Consider the following 19,681-nt stretch of genomic DNA (forward strand, 5'->3'; position numbering starts at 1 on the left):
TACTTGCACCCGGAGGTGCTTTCGAACTACTAGGTTGGCAGGCGCTGGGACCGAGCAGCGGGAGTGCACCCCGCCTCAGGGATTCGAATCGCCGACCTTTCGATCGGCAAGTCCTAGGCACTGAGGCTTTAACCCACAGCGCCACCTGCGTCCCCACAGCGCCAGAAGGAGCATGATGTGTCCCTCACCAGAGGTACCAACCCCCCCATATATACACGCACATTTCCTATACAGTGGTACCTCTGGATGTGAACGGGATCCATTCCGGAGCCCCGTTCGCATCCTGAAGCGAACGCAGTCTGCGTGTGCGTGGGTCGCGGCTGCCGCTTCTGCGCATGCACGTGATGTTATTTTGAGCGCATACGTGAGCAGCAAAACCCAGAAGTAACACATTCCGTTACTTCCGGGTCGCCATGGAGCGCAACCCGAAAATGCTCAACCCAAAGCTACTTCAACCCGAGGTATGACTGTAAATAAATTCTGCTTCAAAAGATGTGTAGGTCTTTATGTCACTGCTACAGATGTCTAAGGAGAATGAAGCTTAGACTAACTCCATTTTTAAAGAGAGGTTGCTATTCATTCTTAATGCGAGTGGCTTTGATGCTGGATATGTGGTGCTTGCTTTGATTATGTTTTCTTGGACCTTAGGTCTGTGATACCGTGAGCTGAACACAGTATCTGTTGTCCAAAGTTTCTGGTGCATATGAGGTTTTGTTGTTATGGCTGCAACAGCTGATGAATAAATCCGCATCTAACCTGAAGCCACGATGCCACTGGCTGTGATTCGGCCAAATCATATGAATTCAAAGAAAAATGGGCTCTGCTAGTAGCTGGACTTTGGATTAGAAGCCTCAAATGTGCTCCAAATAAGACAGGAGCAGGTCGTATATTGTTGTTGTTGTTGTTTAGTCGTGTCTGACTCTTCGTGACCCCATGGACCAGAGCATGCCAGGCACTCCTGTCTTCCACTGCCTCCCGCAGTTTGGTCAGACTCATGTTTGTGGCTTTGAGAACACTGTCCAACCATCTTGTCCTCTGTCGTCCCCTTCTCCTTGTGCCCTCCATCTTTCCCAACATCAGGGTCTTTTCCAGGGAGTCTTCTCTTCTCATGAGGTGGCCAAAGTATTGGAACCTCAGCTTCATGATCTGTCCTTCCAGTGACCACTCAGGGCTGATTTCCTTCAGAATGGATGCGTTTGATCTTCTTGCAGTCCATGGGACTCTCAAGAGTCTCATCCAGCACCATAATTCCAAAGCATCAATTCTTTGGTGATCAGCCTTCTTTATGGTCCAGCTCTCACTTCCATATATCACTACTGGGAAAACCATAGCTTTAACTATACGGACCTTTGTTGGCAAGGTGATGTCTCTGCTTTTTAAAGGTCGTATATTACCAACAAGCTTTTAGAATGCAGTGATTGAGGGGCTTTTAAATACTTCCTGGGCTGACAGTCAGTTAGTCCAGCCTATGCTGATTTACTTGGGAGCAAGCCACTTTGAAATTGGTGGGACTTACTTTTGAGTAGACATGTCTAGGAATGCACGGTAAAGTCTGAGCTACAATTCCTGCCATGAGCACACTTGGTAACTTTAGGCAAGCTGCAGTCTCCTTGCTTCAGCTTCCCTCCTCCTATATAGGGATAATTACTGACTTAGCTTGCAAGGGTGTTGTAAGGTTTACTGTGAGAGAATGTCTGTAAAGTCCTTTAGATGTGGGGATTTTACTTTTTTTTTTTTTAAACATTTTTTATTGCTTTTTTAAAGATACAGAAATACAGAAAAAAGAATAAAGAGTGGTTATATGAAAGATAAATATAAATAACAAATTTCCATATTCTTTTTCCATCTAACCTATAGGACTTCCTCACATCCTCCGAACCCTGCGTTCTCTGTCTTATAAAGCATCAGCAATTTGTTAACTTATTTCAAAACTTATTGTAACTTCCATTTTATCATGTTCCCTATTTTCAATTTTACTGTCACTCAATTCTTATGTGCTTTGTATTAAACACAATAAAGTTGTTTCATTATTTTACCTCTAAATTCTTGTGTCTTAATTTTCATTTCATTAACTTACATTTGCTGAAGCTAGTGTTTCCTGAAAGGTGCATTTTTTTAACATTCATACAGCTTATAGTGTTTTTTCAAATAGTCCTTAAACTTTTCCCAGTCCTCCTCAATTGTTTCTTCTCCCACGTCTCGAATTCTGCCAGTCATTTCAGCCAATTCCATATAGTCCATCAACTGCGATTGCCATTCCTCCAGCGTGGGTAAATCTTGTGTCTTCCAATATTTTGCAATCAGGATCCTTGCTGCTGTGGTAGCATACATGAAAAAGGTTCTGTCCTTCTTAAGCACTCTCTGGTCCACCATGCCCAGAAGGAAGGCCTCTGGTTTCTTAGGTAAGGTAAATCTCAGTACCTTTTTTAGTTCATTATGGATCATTTCCCAGAAGGCCTTCACTTTCGGGCAGGTCCACCAGAGATGAAAGAATGTCCCTTCCGCCTCTCCACATTTCCAACATTTGTTGTTAGATGTGGGGATTTTACAAATAATGATGATTATATTGCAAAAGGTAAGTGGTAGTAGCCATTCCAACGAGAGCAACTGTGTGTTCATGAAACTGTTGTTTCTCTAAACACACTCCCGTTTTGTAGCATGAACTAAAGTTGTTTCCATTTTCTTTCCATTGATTGGCTCTGCTGGGCTGAAAGTGTGCACAAGCAAATGGTTTTGTCTGTGGAAGGCAGTGATTCCCCAAATTAGAAGCATCTGTCTTGTGAATGCTCTTGGAGGCCCCATGCACTATGATGGCTCTATGCTCTGCTTCCACATTTGGATGCAGCAATGCTTATGACTACCAGTTGCTGGAAACCACAGGAGGCGAGAGGGCTCTTGTGCCTCATTCCCAATTTGCTGGTATCCCACAGTCCACTGTGAGAATAGGATGCTGGACTAGATGAGTCACTGGCAGGATCCAGCAGGCTCTTTTTATGTTTCTATATCCCTCTCCATATATGGGCACTGATGTCATCTCAAGGGAGGACCCCAGAAGCATCAATATTGGCCAGAAAGCACAGTATATTTATATCTATAATCATTAATTCAAACTCCATCTTTTTCCCTGACAGGAGAAAGCGGGGGTGGGGGGGGGAGAGACAATCTGAGCACACAAGTTAAGCCTACCCCCAGTTTTAATCCAGGAAAAAACAACTTTGTGTGTCTTTTGAGTTTCCAAAGTTTGGAAAACACTGGTGTAAGGTGTCCCATTAGCAGTACAAAAAGAGCACCTTGTGTTATGGTAAATGAAAGATTAAGATCTAAACAAAGAATAGAAACATTTCAGATTCATGGTGTGAAATGGGGAAGGGCTGTGCTTTCCAGTAAAGTTCAAAGGGTGGGGGCTTACTTCTGTTTAGGCCAGGGGTAGGCAACCTAAGGCCCGGGGGCTGGATGTGGCTCAATCGCCTTCTCAATCCGGCCCGCGGACAGTCTGGGAATCGGCGTGTTTTTCCATGAGTAGAATGTGTGCTTTTATTTAAAATGCACCTCTGCATTATTTGTGGGGCATAGGAATTCGTTCCTATTTTTTCCAAAATATAGTCCAGCCCACCACATGGTCTGAGGGACAGTGGACCAGCCCACAGCTGGAAAAGGTTGCTGACCCGATTTAGACCCTGTTCATCTCTTTATACCCTTTTTGTGACATGCTCAGGCTTTCCAAGCCTGTGGCAAGCAAGTTCATCTGCACATGAATAGCTAAGGATTTGAATTTGATTGCCTTTGAGAAGCTGTGTTCATGCTAGCTCAGATGGCAGAGATTTGAGCCACATTTTCTCTTTTCCCCCAACTGAGAAAATGCAGCAAAGCTAAGTTCCCTTTGGCATCACTCCCCAACACTGAAGCCACATTATGCTACCCACCTACCCTGCCTTTCAAGAATCCAAAGAACTGTAATTTACCTCTCCCAAGGGTAAAATTCAGGTCCTGTATACCTGAAGGAGCGTCTCCACCCCCATCATTCAGCCCGGACACTGAAATCCAGCACCGAGGGCCTTCTGGTGGTTCCCTCATTGTGAGAAGTGAGGTTTCAAGGAACAACACCCTCCCTTCAGATGTGATGGAAAAAAGCAGCTATCTTCTCTATAAAAGACATCTGAAGGCAGCCCTGTTTAGGGAAGTTTTTAATATTTAATGCTGTATTGTTTTTAACACTTGATTGGGAGCCGCCCAGAGTGGCTGGGGAAACTCAGCCAGATGGGCGGGGTATAAATAATAAATAATAAATAATAAAAATTATTATTATTATTATTATTAAAAACTCCAGCACCCTTCCCTGAATTCTTTGGGCAAAATAATGTGTTTTTGAGGTGTGCACACAGCAATGTTTCAGGAAGGGTTACAATACGATACAATAATCTTTATTGTCATTGTCCCATACAGAACAAGGAAAATGAAAATCTACATCAGACATTCAGAAACCAACCAAGAGGTTGTGGGTCCATTGATCTCCTTCAAGTCTCTGTAAGGGAGCTGTAGTTTATGCTTGGAGGGGATGGAGATTTGAGAGATGGAGGATATTTATGGGTGTTTGATTGCAACAGGGCAAGGGAAAGAGGACAATCGTGTAAGGTCAGGTTTTATTGAGTAGGTAGCTTCTTTTTCTGCATTGAGAAGGAGGTTCTGGGGAGCAAATCCTGTTGGTGCTGAGAGGAGGAAGGGGCGTGTATCTTGCTTGTCAGTGCTTGGAAAGCTTTTTCAGTGGGTGGAGTGCTCTTTGCCCTCTGTGTCCACAAACGAAGCGCCTCTCAAGTGTAGACATGCTTTCAAGTTCTGTTCCAGAAAACCGCAAGCTGCTTTGGCATCTTATCAGCGTTTCCTCAGTGAAATGTAAAGCAGACAAGCTTCCTTCAAAGACAGCTTACCCACAAACAGTCAACTTTCCTCTGTAATGTGCTGATGCAGAAAGAGTATTTAGCATGTCCCCAGGCGGACTCTTAAGTTCATGGAGGGCAATTGTGAGACCTTTGAGGTCTGGCTAGTGCCTCACACAGACTGAATGTGCAGTACCTAACACATGCTCCAGCATCCTCTGAGCAGAGAAGCTGTGGCAAGTGGGCCGAGACTATTTATTTCCACATCTTGGTGTGAGAATGATTGCTTAGCTAAACTGGGGTTAAGCAAAACTGGAAGACAAAGCTTCCCAACTTTTTGCAGAGAACTTCTTATTTCCCAGCTTCTTTGGAGAAGAGGTAAGTATGTGTGAGCCCAGGGAAGCTAGTCTCACTCCTGTTACAACAAACCAGTCTTCTCCAAGCTGCTCTCTGGTTCTTGACCAGAGCTGTACTCAAAAACATCTAAAGGGCAACAAAATGGGGGAGATAACCTGAAAAACAGTGCCTGGCTTTTTCCTCCCAGGATGTTTTGGACATGTTGGTTCTATGCATATTAGCGGCGTTATCCCTGTTACAGTGGCCAAAGAAATTCTTGCACTACACTTTGTGTGTAACTCAGTGCTTGCTTTCTCCAGCAGAGAGGTTATTTGCAAGTAGACAGCATGGGCATAGGCTGGATTTAAGTGGGGGGAGGGGGCAGGACACCCACCTGCCCTATTCAGAACCAAGCTACCTGCAGCACGACTGGTCAGAAGCTGTACCTATCGCTCAGTCGGGTTGCCAGTTGTGTTGCTAGAATGTGCCACACAAGTGACTTCATTGAGCATGTCAATTTCAAATATTCTGATTATTTCCACTTTTAGTTAAGGATTTATTTATTTATTTACTTACTTGCCCCCCTGCCCTCCCCTGGCTACGCTCATGATAAACAGTATAACATGATCATGTGTACAGCAGGCTAATGGGTTGAGAACGGACCATCCATCAGTGGAAAAGCCTATGCTTTGAATTTAAAGGCTTTCCCCACATTGCCCACAACCTTCCAAACCAGTATTTCCCAAAGCTGGGTCTCCAGCTGTTTTCGGACTACAACACCCATCATCCCTGACCTCTGGGGTCCTGCTAGCTACGGAGGATGGGAGTTGTAGTCCAACGGCAGCTGGAGATCCAAGTTTGGGAAACCCTGTATAAACTTAATATACCTCTTCATCTAAAGGCAGCCCTGTTTAGGGAAGTTTTAAATATTTAATGCTGTATTGTTTTTAACACTTGATTGGAAGCCGCCCAGAGTGGCTGGGGAAACTCAGCCAGATGGGCGGGGTATAAATAAATGATTATTATTATTATTCCTCCCTGAATTTAAAAGCCCCAAACGCTACACAGGACAGCTGCCAACCCTGCCGTGCCCTTTCTGAGTCGGTAAGGCGACCTTGTGAGGCAGCCTCTCAACTTTGGTTCCCCAGATATTGTTGGACTACAACTCCCATCATCCCTAGCAACTAAGACCAGCGGCCGGGGGTGGCGGGAGTTGTAGTCCAGCAACGACACTTGCGGGTGCCCCCGTTTGAAGCCGTGAGGTGGGAGAAGGAAAGCGCGCGCAGGAGACAGCGGCGTCGGCCTTCCGTCCCGCCCCTCACACAGCGCTACACGTGAAGCGCGGCGGCTCGGCCCACCCACTCGAGCGCGGCGGTTGGCTGGGCCGCGCTAGGCCGCGAGGAGGGGGCTGGGCCGCCTAGGCCTCTCCTGACTGGCGCAGGCGGCGCTCGTGACGGGAAGGCGGAGGTCCGGACCCGCCTCGTCCCCGCCCGCCTCGCCTGCCTTTCCTGCGACTCCTCTTTCCCGTCTGTGCCGACGCCGCTGACTAACCTTCGCCGGCCTCCCCTCAGCCAGGTCGCCTCCTCGGTGGTGTTGCTGCCGCGGCGCGTGAGGCTTCGGCCCGAGCCGTCTTTCTGAGGAGATAGAGGCCTGCCTTCTCCCCCCCCCCCCCGGGAAGAAACCCCCGGCCTGCGGTAGAAGCTCCGTCCGGGCAGGCAAGCTGGCTTCCGACGACGACGACGACGGCGCCGCCGCTGCTGCCGCCATGCAGCCCTGCGCCACGACGGGCGGCTCCAGCGACAAGAAAAGGTGCGGGTCTGGGCGGCACCGCGCGCCTCCTTCACACGCCCCCCGCTCCGGGTTTCGGGAAGAGGGCCGGCCCGCCTTTGCTTGCTTGCTTGCTTGCTTACCCCGATATCTTTAGTATTCGTATTGTTTTGTGCCCCGGAAGCTGAGCGCGCTCGCGGAGTGGATGGTGGAAGGACAAAAATCCCCTTCCCTCTCTTTCTCTCTTGCTTTCCCACCAGCCTTTCTCCTCCTGTTCTCCCTCCAAGTCAGGCCATTGGGGAAATAATAATAATAATAATAATAGTAATAATATGCTTTCTTCCCACGTCCAAATTTTAGTCTCGCCTTGCCGCCGTCTAAATCTGGTTTCTCCTGTTCAAGGTTTCGGATCCCTCTTTATTATCGTTCTCTCTTCTTTTTTATACCTAGCTGGGCTTCAAAGAAGATGCTTTGCCATTTTGCAAAAGCGAGGAGCGTCTTGGGACGCTCCATCAGGGTGTTTTTTCTTCTTTTTGGCATCCTTCCTCCAGGGTCCTGTCATCATTTACCTTCCCCATTTACCTTCTTCTATTATTATTATTATTATTATTATTATTATTATATAACGTAGCAAATCTAGCAGAGAAAAAGTGTGTGTGAGAGAGAATAGAGTTGTTCCCTACTCCTTTATGTCCTTTCAGTGTGTGTGTTCCTGGCAGCGCCCCTTCCTTTCTCCCCCCCCCCTTTGTTCTTATCTTAATCTACCCCCCTGCCTCTTTTCTCATTCCTCCTGCTTCCCCATCCTTTCTTCTCCCTGGAGGGTGTTTCACTCTTTCTCCTCTTCTTCTTTCTCTCCCTCCCCCCCTCTTCCAAATTGTCCACGTCGCCATTTTGTTGGAGGGGGTGGGGGTGAGAGGGTTGGGGGGGGGGAATAAAACGAGAATCCAGGATATAGAAAAGTGGAGGGTGCCCTTGACTTGTTAATCAGCTCAACTTTTCTTACAAGATTAATTTTATCTTCGCTGCCTCCCCAGGGTAGACCCCCAATATTTTGAGTTTGTTGCTTTAGGCTGAATGTAAAACCTGGCTAAGTTTGAAATAAGGAGACTGCGAGCATTGTGGTTGAGATGAGCAGTGTGAGTCCAGTCTCTGATTTCTTAGGCACACACAGACAGGCGAGTTATGTTAATGTGTCTTTGAGTGTTTGTAGATGGATATTAGATGGAGATGAGTCTGCCAGGGCCTGGCTATGATTTAGAAAAAGAATGGTGCTTTGCTGTGGAGCTTTCCAAGTTCTCTGTAACCAAACCATATGGGAAAAAGTCAGTTTGAGGAAGGTATAAAATCACTGTTGGTAAGTGGATGGAAATTCCGTGCCTTTGAGTGGATGGAAAGTGAGAGGAAAGTAATGTTTTAAAAGGCGGCCCCGCATCCTGAGACAGAACAGAAAAGTAATGTTCCTTAAGTTCATGATTTTTTCAGAAGAACAGAAATGTCTCCAGTGAAAGAGACAAACTGTTCTTTTGTATGCTGCAAAAATAATGACTGTGCAGAGAATAAAGCATACAATTCAAATGTTCAAAAATTGTTGGAATTGTGTTTCCATTGTCTTTCAAGGACAAATGCTATGGTGTTTTTTTTTTTTTTTCATTTTGGGAGCATCCTGTAACAAGATCTGGGATGAGTGGGTTAGGATCCAGCGGACCTCTGGCTATGCTGAGAGGTTCCTGGTGTAGCCAGCTACCTTGGCTTAACTCCCTCACCCTCTGGTCAGCTGTCCGTATCTCCCCCATCAAGCCTGGTGGATCTTAAGCTGGTGTGAGCTCAGAAAGAAGAGTATTCTGGGGATGTGATTGGGCCAGAACCAGCGGGGTGGGGGGGACTTAGACTGGATCCTAAAACCCATTCAGCCTGGTCAGATGACAGACATAAATTAAGCCAGCAAAAAGGGTGGGTTAACTCAAACACAACTTTAAAAGTCTGCTTTCCTTCTGCCAGGCTCAGTCACAGTAGTAGCCCCACCGCTGAATGCAGTTTGGAGTATATTTATGCCAGCTTATTGTATATAGGATTGTAACTTTTAATTCTAAATGTTGCATTACTTGCCTGACCCTTGAGATGGAACTCGCTGAAAAGTTCAAATAACATTTACAAAATTCTCATTGGAATCCTGGAAATCACTCTTGTTTTCTGTAAATGTTAGTAAAAGAGGATGCAAGCAGCCTTATATCAAGGGTATCATCAGATTAACTTTTTTGACCTGTGATCAAATATTTTATACCAATGCAGTAATCAGTTTCTGAATCAGGGATAGGCAAACCGGCCCCAGCCAGCGTGGTGAATGGTCAGGGATGATGGGAGTTGTCGGAAAGTGCACCTTGGCTACCCCTGTTCTAGATGGTACTTCCGAAGTCTTTCGCCTGTGTTCTGTAACTCCTGGTGTTGTAGTAGCTCTCTATTTGCATCAGGCTCTCCCATCTATTGCTTCAGACTACAGTACAAGAGGCAGACTTGTCCTTCTCTGTAGTGGGGATGAGTCACTGAGAATGGAGGACGCTGAGAAAGAGAAACTGTAGCTCTTTCTTTTGGCAAGGGTAGCAGAGGTTATTCTAAACACCAGAATTACCCACATATTTCCCTTAATTGCTGGTTCCCATGGCATGTTCAGAAGGAGCTGGATCTTCCTTTGGTAATCACCTTGGATTTCCAAGTGATAAGATCCTGTAGTAATTTGCAGATGTGTAGTAAGGTTTTCCATTAGATATTTGTGGAGATTGGGTGGTCATTTTTTTATTATTTTTAAATTTGACACCAATCCTTTTTCTGGTGGATTAAGTTTCTTAATCTCCCATTGGCAGAAAGCAGTGTTTGTTTATATTGATAGCAATGCCATTTTTGCAATTTGAGACGGTTAAATGAGTTCAAGCTGTAACATTTCTCGCTGTTTAAATGGTGTTACTGGGACTGGATAAAACACTCACTACACCGTAATACCTTCAGATCTTGGAGAAGCGTAATCTCCCTAAAATTGACCAGTGGCTAAGAAGAGGGTGGGATGTCATTGTTGTGAACAGAATTATATGCCAGAAATGATGTGGGAAGAGAACAAACAATTCAGACTTCTCAACAAAATTGGTGTCTTTTATTATGGTTTGGAATAAAAACATTGATTATACGACAACAGTAGATATTCTTGGCATGATATAACTGGACGATATTTGTTTTAAAATAGAATGTTTGATATGATATACAACCAGACGAAAATATGCATTTTTAAACTTTAACTATGAGTTTGACCAAACTGTGGGAGGCAGTGGAAGACAGGAGTGCCTGGCATGCTCTGGTCCATGGGGTCACGAAGAGTCGGACACGACTAAACAACAACAAACTTTAACTGTAAATATTTATGGATACATGTAAACATGTAGTTTGTATACTTGATAAGAGTGTAAATTGTACAGGTATAACTATTAGGAAGCAAAGTTTGTCTGTGTTCACGAGGATATACAGCTAATGTGCTGATCCTATGCAAAGATTAAATTGCTTGTCTCTGATGTGTTCAAAAATACATTGTTTTAATGTCATCATGGGATGGTCTGATATGAAATTGCCTTGCTGACTGTGGCCAGAAAGTGATTGTGGGAAGACTACAATTTTAAGGCATGAAGGAGATCTCCTGGTGTCTACAAACTTCCCTGGTTTAGAGAAAACAGTAGATGCATTGCAGCTCCTATCTTGTGTGTTGAAATCTGGTGCTACGCATTCCTCTCCTGGGTCTTGGTGTGAACATTCAGTTTGTAATTAAAGAGAGTAGGTGAGACCTGTTTGCTTTTCTGTTAAGGGCTGTAGTTATTTATGCTGGTGTGGAGAGTTCTACAAAAACAAACAACCCACCACATACAAAGGAAGGTAACTACAGATTCTCTGAGAGGAAAAACTGGATTGTTTTGTAAGGTTCACAGGCATCAGTTATGTTCTCTGGAAATGCCTTTCCCTAACAATAAACTTATTTACACAAATGTAGTCTGAAACCTGCAGCCCCTCTGATCTTGCTTAGAAGCCACATAAATGATTTCTTCATGTAAATTTCATTAGTGTTTAAAAGGTTTCCTCATTCCCAACACACTTCTAAATGCTGTATGTTCTGCAGGTAAAGGGACCCCTGACCGTTAAGTCCAGTCGCGGACGACTCTGGGGTTGCAGCGCTCATCTCGCTTTACTGGCTGAGAGAGCCGGTGTACAGCTTCCAGGTCATGTGGCCAGCATGACTAAGCCGCTTCTGGTGAACCAGAGCAGCGCTTGGAAAGGCTGTTTACCTTCCCGCCGGAGTGATACCTATTTATCTACTTGCACTTTGACGTGCTTTCGAACTGCTAGGTTGGCAGGAGCAGGGACAAAGCAACAGGAGCTCACCCTGTTGCGGGGATTCGAACCGCCGACCTTCTGAACAGCAAGCCTTAGGCTCTGTGGTTTAACCCACAGCGCCACCCGCACCCCTTGTATGTTCTATAGAGGTGTGTAAATAGTTGTTACTTTATGCTGATACTTTTTTTTTTTAGCACACATAAGGACTTTCGACTCCAGGTCATTAGTGCTGGAGTGGGATGAAAGTATATGATACAGGAGATTCAGATGTCCTTGCAAACAGCTATGGGCTCCCCAGAATTGAACTCCTGGGGAGCTCCTGTGCAAGAGGGTTTTATCCCCTTTCTCCAGTCTCTTACCGGGGGGGGGGGGAGCAGTTTGAGGGGACAGATGGACAAAGTGATTTGATCAAGGAAACAATATAGGAGGAAGGGTTAGTCTCCCTCCCACTAGTGCCCCAATCCCCCCCCCCAATTGCTTCTTGTTTCAAAAAGGAAAGCTTCTCGGAACTGGTCATAGGTTTCCCATGTTCTGCCCCATAGGCATCTCTTTGACTAGGATTGTTTGGCAAAGATATGAACACAGTAGCATTTGTACTGAAGCCTAAGTGCAACTGTACTTGCTTCAGGGGTCTGATTACCTTTGCCACATCAATGCAGCTTTGAACCAGCTCTTTGCTTTCCTTGCTATCGTCTTTTGGGGGCTAGCGAATATGAGAAATCTAAAGGGGGAAGCTGCAAACGGGAGTGTCTGACAACATTGGTTAAGCAGGGAATGATGATACTGTTGCATTCAAAACATTTGCGGGCTTGCTGCCAAAGGCTTGTCCTTGTTTGCAGCAGCCTCCTGCCCTCTGCGGCTTCCTTCCTCAGAATTCAGGAAGCATCCAGTGGGCGAGAAGGAAAAGGCACTGGTTTCCTTGCAACCCCAGAGATGGTATTAGCTTCCGGCTTGATACTTAGCTGGGCACATGATCTTCCTGAGGCATTCTTCTGTTCTCGTCCATAAGAACATTAGAACTGCCTTGCTGGATTAGACCAATGTTCTGTTTCCAGTGACCAGCCCAGGGGTAGGCAACCTAAGGCCTGGGGGCCGGATGCAGCCCAATCGCCTTCTCAGCCCGGCGTGCGGACAGTCTAGGAATCAGCGTGTTTTTACATGAGTAGAATGTGTCCTTTTATTAAAAATGCATCTCTGGGTTATTTGTGGGGCATAGGAATTCATTCAATTTTTTATTTTATTTTTTTCAAAATATAGTCCGGCCCACCACATGGTCTGAGGGACGGTGGACCGGCCCATGGCTGAAAAAGTTTGCTGACCCTTGGACCAGCCAGATAAGAGGGCTACACCTTGCTTTGAAAATCTACTTGTGCTAAGAGGCTAACTCTGAAAAGAATTAGTACTTCTTGGATTCAGAATCAGCTGAAAATGAAGTCTGTTTTGTGCACAGATTTAAGGGGTTGGCCTTAATCATGAATAAAGACTAGGGGGTGAGGTTTTCCCAGGGAAGGGTTGTGGGAGAGGAGTGTCTATTCATAAGGGTGGCTTCAGATTTGAAACTTGCTGTTATTGAAAAGTCAGTATCACTACTGTACTGGAAAGTAACCTGAAATAGTTGATTTGCATTAAAAGAAAACAGAGGTTAGGAGTGTGCATCTCTCCTGCTCAGAATGGTCAAGGGGTTTTCCAGCTTGAAGATGAGCTTTAATGATAAGGTTGTTAAATAGCCCTGTCTTTTAGAATGGACATGGGATATGAAGAGTTGTTGTGGAATTTATCTTTTGGGCATCTGGGTAGCTAACTCTGATAGAAAGAGGCTTTTGTGGCATCATTGATGCCTGCTCTATATTATTTAAAATCCATTAGAATTGCAGGTTTTAATTACCAGTATGACTTTTGTAAATTATAAATCAACAAAGACAGTACTGTTCTCAATACCTGATATGAGACTAGATATTTACTGTACATAAAGTGGAGTGGCTTCTTTGAAACACACTGTCCCCATCTGTTCTTCAGAATCTTAGAACAGTGTATACTCTAATCGCCTATCAGATTTCCACAAGAGCTGAATTGGGGGGGGGGTTCTTTTTGCTAATTGGCAAACACTTTTTGCTGATGTTTAATTTTACTGTTTGGTATTATATTCTAATAGCATATAATAAACATTTAATAATAAATAATGGATAGCATTCTTTTCATCCCTGCTTTAGTTTGAAAAATAAGCTGCTTGATGCCAGTTGTGGATTTGTGCCAAGTATGCCAGAGATCCAAAGAAGTACTTTAGGCCTGCCCAAGGGTGTGGGCATATGTTTTTGAATTTGAACAATGGACAACACCATATAACAAACTATCTTGAATAGCCCTCACAATTTCTGTGTTCGTGGATGGACAAGCAGGCAGCCTGGCTGCTGTTTGAAAAGATGGATCCCCTTCAATGCATGGAATTAACTTTGTGGTTGTTTGGAACTTGTAATGTGCACATGTGCACACACAAACACACAATGGTGAGATATGGTGAAGAGAAGGTATCATTATGAGATCATAATTTTCTGTGCTTGAGAAACAGTAACATATGACACCTTACTTAAGAATAAACTGGCTCATAATCAAACTGATGGAGCATAGTTCCTAAATGGTAGTCCAGCCTTTCAAATTAGTCTACAAATGTTACTTGGACTCCCTACCCAATTTAGCCGTGGCAACTAGTTTCTTGATAATTTGTGTTCTGATGTTTGTGTACACTGAAGGTACCAGTTTTGATTACCACATAGTTACTGTTTTTAAATTTTAAATGGACCTCTTGAAGGTAGATAGCAACTACAGTACTGTTCACGTGAGGCTAGAGCTGTGAAAAAGATCTATTGTAGAAAGGCTTTGGTTCTGGAAGAAGAGCATATTTGCGACATGTGGCTCTGGCGTCACTATAGTTCCCAGCCTTTGATAAATGAAGTGTGCAGTTAGTTTAGATGTGGAGAAGATTGTGGCTTAACTTTAATGTTTGCCTTGCAAATTTATGTGAGTTTTTTCTTTCATGATAATAGTTTTAGGCAGTTAAATGTGACACATTTGTTTGCTGCTGAAGGGAATGTTGAGATCTAGTAGATGTGCCTTGATAATTTAGGAGAGAAGTTTTGGTGATTTTTTTTCTTTTCTTCCCAAGGAAGTTTCAAATTAGGTTATGGTAGAGGTGCAGAAAGCTGCTTAGAAATTGTGAGGTTCTATTCCATTCAAACAGTATTGTTCTGTGTTCTGAACCAAACACAGTGAAGCCTAAGTAATTTAGGCTAGGGAGTGGGATTCACAATGGGTTGTTGGACTAGATAAACCTTTGTTCTGAACCAGTAGGGCACTGGAGTTTGAAAAAGCTGAAGTTTGAAAAACACTGGTTGACTGAAGTAGGTGTTTGGGAATCTGCTTGGCTCTGAGAACTTCCATAGGATTCCCAGAAACGAATCCATAAATCAATCACTGGACAGTAAATAGAGAGCTTCCTTTCAGGCATGCTGAAGGGAGTATGGGATCAGTGCTTGTGTTTCCTTTTTGGCACACTGTCTAGGGCCAGCAAGGATTGGGAACCTTTCCCTGTCTAATGGCTGTATTTCCTCTTGGCCAGCCCTTGGGACATACAGATGTCAGCAGCCAAAAAAATCTGAATGTGGCCAGAGTGGGCTGGGCCATCTCTTGTGCACATAGACACATCCCTTCACTTTTCTGTAATTCCCATCAACAGAAACCAAGATCATTCATTCCCTTTATTCCTCTCCTCCTGCTCAAGTCACAGCCCATACACAGGTGAAATCTCTCCTTCGGTAATCAGTTTGTCTTGTCCCTCACACTTTCTGCCCCAGGGGCCACTTGTTGAGTTCTTGCTTGTGTTGAGTAGGGGTGAATAGCCTTGTGGGATTTTTTATGGTATAACAGTTTTCAGTGTATTTGTATTGATTTACTGGATACCTTGTTATTATTATTAATTTTTTACTTAAAGCTTTTTCAGCAATACAAAATAAAGTGAAAAAAGAGAATGAGTGCAATATATGCACACACACACACGTGCGTTCACACATATATATGCATATGTATATATGCTAATACATATATGATTATTAATGATGAGCCTCTTGGGCTTGCTGATCGGAAGGTCGGCGGTTTGAATCCACGTGACGGGGTGGTCTCCCTTTGTTCTGTCTCAGCTTCTGCCAACCTAGCAGTTCAAAAGCATACCAGTGCATGTAGATAAATAGGTACCGCTGTGTCAGGAAGGTAAACGGCGTTTCCATGCGCTCTGGTTTCTGTCATGGTGTTCCACTGCGTCAGAAGCGGTTTAGTCATACTGGCCACATGAACCGGAAAGCTGTCTGTGGACAAACACCAGCTCCCTCGGCCTGAAGCGAGATAGTCGCCTTTGACTGGACTTAACTGTCCAGGGTTCTTTTAATAACCTACTATATTCTGTATGAACTTGCTCCAAATATCAATATATTTATCCAAGCGAAGTCTGTGTCTATGAGAAATCCATTCATATCTTGCAAATGCTGTCATGTCTTCAATCCATTGATTAAAGGAGAGCATATTTTTGTTATTCCAACTCATGAATAACACAGCTTAAAAGTTTGGCTGTGACTGAGTGGGAAGAAGGAAAATTCTCACTAGCAGAGTGCTTCAGAAATTGTTATTTTTAAGCACCATCCAGCCCTCCTCATCCCATATCTATGTAGACCAGCTGTGCAGAGTCTGGGTTATTTACTGAAGATGTAACCAAGCAGGAACTTCTTCTTACAAAGCTGTTGATGCTAGTAACGTGAGTAGGGCATTTCAGGCAGCCGTGATCTCACAGCACTTCCAGAATTATTTGCAGCACTCAAAACTGATAATACAATTGAGCACTCCTGGAACTGCACAAAGAGTTAACAGCTGTTAATGCTGGTGAAAAGATGATCCCACTTGTTAGTAGTTCCCCTTCCTTAGTCTAGGTCATGGGTTGATAACCTGTGGTATGCAACCTTCCTGGGCAGAATGCAGGATTACTTAATCCAAGTTCACTCCTTGCATTCAGAATCAACTACATAAACACACTATAGTTTCTAGGGGATTTCATTTTAAACAGACGTTCTGCATTTTACTCAGTTGTCTAGACTTTTAATTGTTAAAAAATGAAAGTCTGTTCATTTGTTGGGACGTATTGAACCACTTGTCATATGTATGCCTGCATACAACTTTTTAAATCCCTACAAGATTAAACATATTGCAAAGTTAAAATATGGAATGCAGAAGCTACTTCGGTTTAAGAACAGTCCTGTTTACGAGCAGTTCGGTTTACGGACTCCTCAAAACTGGAAGTAGTGTCCCGCTTTGAGAACTTTACCTCGGTCTAAGAACAGAATCCGAATGGTGAAAGGGCACTGGCAGCGGGAGGCCTCGTTAGGGAAAACGCGCCTTGGTTTAAGAACGGACTTCCAGAACGGATTAAGTTCATAAACCGAGGTACCACTGTGTGTCTAGAAAACTTGTCCATTGCCATTGTTGCATCATCATGCTGCAGCAAAGACTGGTATGCTTTTTACCAGATTATTAGTTTAGACTGGCAACCATTACTTTTGTCAGTATGCACACACTCTAAATGTAACTCTTGGAGCTTCAAGGCATTTTTAGAAATACAGGTTAGCCCACACTGCAAGGAGCTCCAAATCAGGATGGCAAAGTGGGGAAAAGATGGGAGCAAAGTGAAAGGACAGAAGGATACTGTAGTTGTGGCCTCTGTGGTCAGCCAAAACAAAGGGATAGGACCACAGACTCCTACTTTCTGTTTGCTAGAATGCCTGCTCATCCAGACCCTTGTCTGAGTTTTATTTTCAAATGCTAACCTGCAGCGAGCTGTGAACCAGCTTTGCCCCATCCCTATGAGATCTGGCAACAGCCAATGTAATTCAGCAATAGCTGTAACGAGTCTGTCCTTCAGCATACCCGGAAGTGGATAGTAAATGATGGAAGGAGAGATGGGAATCAGAAGAATTCTCTATCCATGGTAAAATCCCTTCTTGCTGATAGGGAAGGATCTGCGCCACCCCCCAATACACAACTAAACTTGTCAGTGGTCCTCCAAGGAGGGGATGGAAGGAACAGTGTCTGCTTGGATCAGAGAATGAAGTGTGGAGCACTAATGGAGCTTCACTGACTCTCTAGTTCTGTGATGGCACTTCCCAGTAGGAATAGCAGTATCATGGTCCTGCTGATTATTGGTATCACTCTGTAAATAAACGGTGATGATAATTATAATAATTGAACTCATTTCTGACCTGAATTTAGTTACAGATAGGTAGCCGTGTTGGTCTGCCATAGTCAAAACAAAAAAAATTCCTTCCAGTAGCACCTTAAAGACCAACTAAGTCAGTTCTTGGTATGAGCTTTCGTGTGCATGCACACTGTATCTGAAGAAGTGTGCATGCACACGAAAGCTCATACCAAGAACTGACTTAGTTGGTCTTTAAGGTGCTACTGGAAGGAATTTTTTTTGCTCTGAATTTAGGTTCATCAGCCCCTTCTTCCTTTTTATTAGTGGGATTTTTTGTTTGTTTCCACGGTAACAAGCAGCCTGACAAATCCATCTTCCATCCCTGGAAGATGGGACCCAATGTGCTGGGCTATACTCCATCTTTCAAGGGAACTTCTCGTCAGTGAAGCCTGCTGTGAGGTCCTGGTACACACAGTCTCATAACATTAGCTATATATTTAGTTTCCTCTTTGCAGCCATATGAGATAGGAAGTTGACAGATAAATAACAAAGTCTTTGGAAGCTGTGCGTATGTGTTTGAGCAATACATTCACAACCTCACCAAGGTTGCCTGTGTCGTCTTTTTGAGGCTCTCTGGAATCCTAACCCAAGGAACATTTGATATCTAGTTGTCCCCTGATGGTCTCATTTTGTATTTAAGTACAAAATACATATATCCTTAAAAGCCAGAAAGAATGAAATACTGGATAAAATGCTAAGGAAAAATCAAGACAGGTAGCTGAAAAAAACAACAGTTATAAGCCAGATAAATTGATATTTTTTGGATCAATTTTTGTTGGTGAAAATGTATGTAATCAGTTTAGTTAAAAGTAATTATTGTTTGGATATAACATGCAATAAATAAAATAACAAGCACAACAACAATTCCATTCTACCTGACAATTACCTAAATCTTGCATACTCTTTCAATAAACTGGTCCAGAAAAATATTACATTACCTTATTTTGTGTATCTCATTTTCTGGAGTTTCAAAGGAACTCTAGTTTTTGCCACTGTACTATAATTTCTGGTGAATTACCACTTCCTCTGTGCCCCAGCCCAGCCCAATACAGTAGCACCTTACTTACAGGCAACTGCCGAGAAAAGAAGATACATGCAATACCAGTGAATTGTGTGGTGGTTTTCCTAAAGCCAGATAACCTACAGAAGGCAAATTAGTGCTGCCTCTTATTTTGTAGGCACTGAAGCTTGGTTATCTGATTATTTGTTGAAAGCTGCTTTGAGCTTGTGTAAAGGTTGCCTGTAAATGTGCTATTTTTAAAATAATTTTCTTGTTTACAGGGCATACTTTTTCAAGAGTTGTCTTGTTTACAGGATACATTTTTTGGAGAGCAACTTAATGTTTTGAGGTGTTAGGATAAAAACTCAAGAGCAGCTCCTTTAAATGGACTGCCTGGGAAAAAAATAGCAGAAGGAATAAGTTTTCCTCTGTTTATGCAGGTGGACTATTTTGTTTGGGCATCTGAGTTGCTTGTTTTGAGGTACATTGGTACCTCGGGTTAAGTACTTAATTCGTTCCGGAAGTCCGTACTTAACCTGAAACTGTTCTTAACCAGAAGCACCACTTTAGCTAATGGGGCCTCCTGCTGCCGCTGCAGCACAATTTCTGTTCTCATCCTGAAGCAAAGTTCTTAACCTGAAGCAGTATTTCTGGGTTAGCGGAGTTTGTAACCTGAAGCGTATGTAACCCGAGGTACCACTGTATTCTCCAGCACTAATGTAAATACTTGCTTAATGGTGGTACATTAGTCTAATTTACAATAGTCATATAAAATGATTGTATACCTCTCAAATCACCAGGAGACTTAATCCCCATGGTTGACTTCAGTGAGACTACTTTGGAGTAATTAATTTTGTGGATTGCAATCTTTTATCATTCACTGAGCATAAATCACAAGCTGCCTTTTCATTAACCCTTCATTGCACTTGCACATTTATCTTTTTGGAATAAAACACTTAGAAGCAAAACAGTTCAGTAGTCAGGCTTGAGTATCCGAAGCATTTAAAATTTAGAGTGCAGATCTTACAGCTATGTTGTTGTTGTTGTTTA

General features: G+C 43.6%; 1 protein-coding gene across 2 annotated transcripts in view; it reads left to right on the forward strand.

Moving 5' to 3' along the window:
• Nucleotides 1–6,392: 6,392 nt before the first annotated feature.
• The window catches only part of HIF1A (hypoxia inducible factor 1 subunit alpha), a 641,105-nt gene continuing 627,816 nt past the window's right edge, over nucleotides 6,393–19,681 (forward strand). Inside the window, exon 1 of one of the 2 annotated variants that reach the window (XM_083733151.1) lies at nucleotides 6,393–7,019. In XM_083733151.1, coding sequence (XP_083589277.1) covers nucleotides 6,976–7,019 — 44 coding nt within the window. In that variant the 5' untranslated portion in view covers nucleotides 6,393–6,975. The remainder of the gene's footprint in view (nucleotides 7,020–19,681) is intronic. The other variant, XR_014562736.1, reaches the window with a different exon arrangement.

The sequence above is a fragment of the Podarcis gaigeae genome, assembly GCF_964106915.1.
Source record: "Podarcis gaigeae genome assembly, chromosome: 1".
Lineage (NCBI taxonomy): Eukaryota > Metazoa > Chordata > Lepidosauria > Squamata > Lacertidae > Podarcis > Podarcis gaigeae.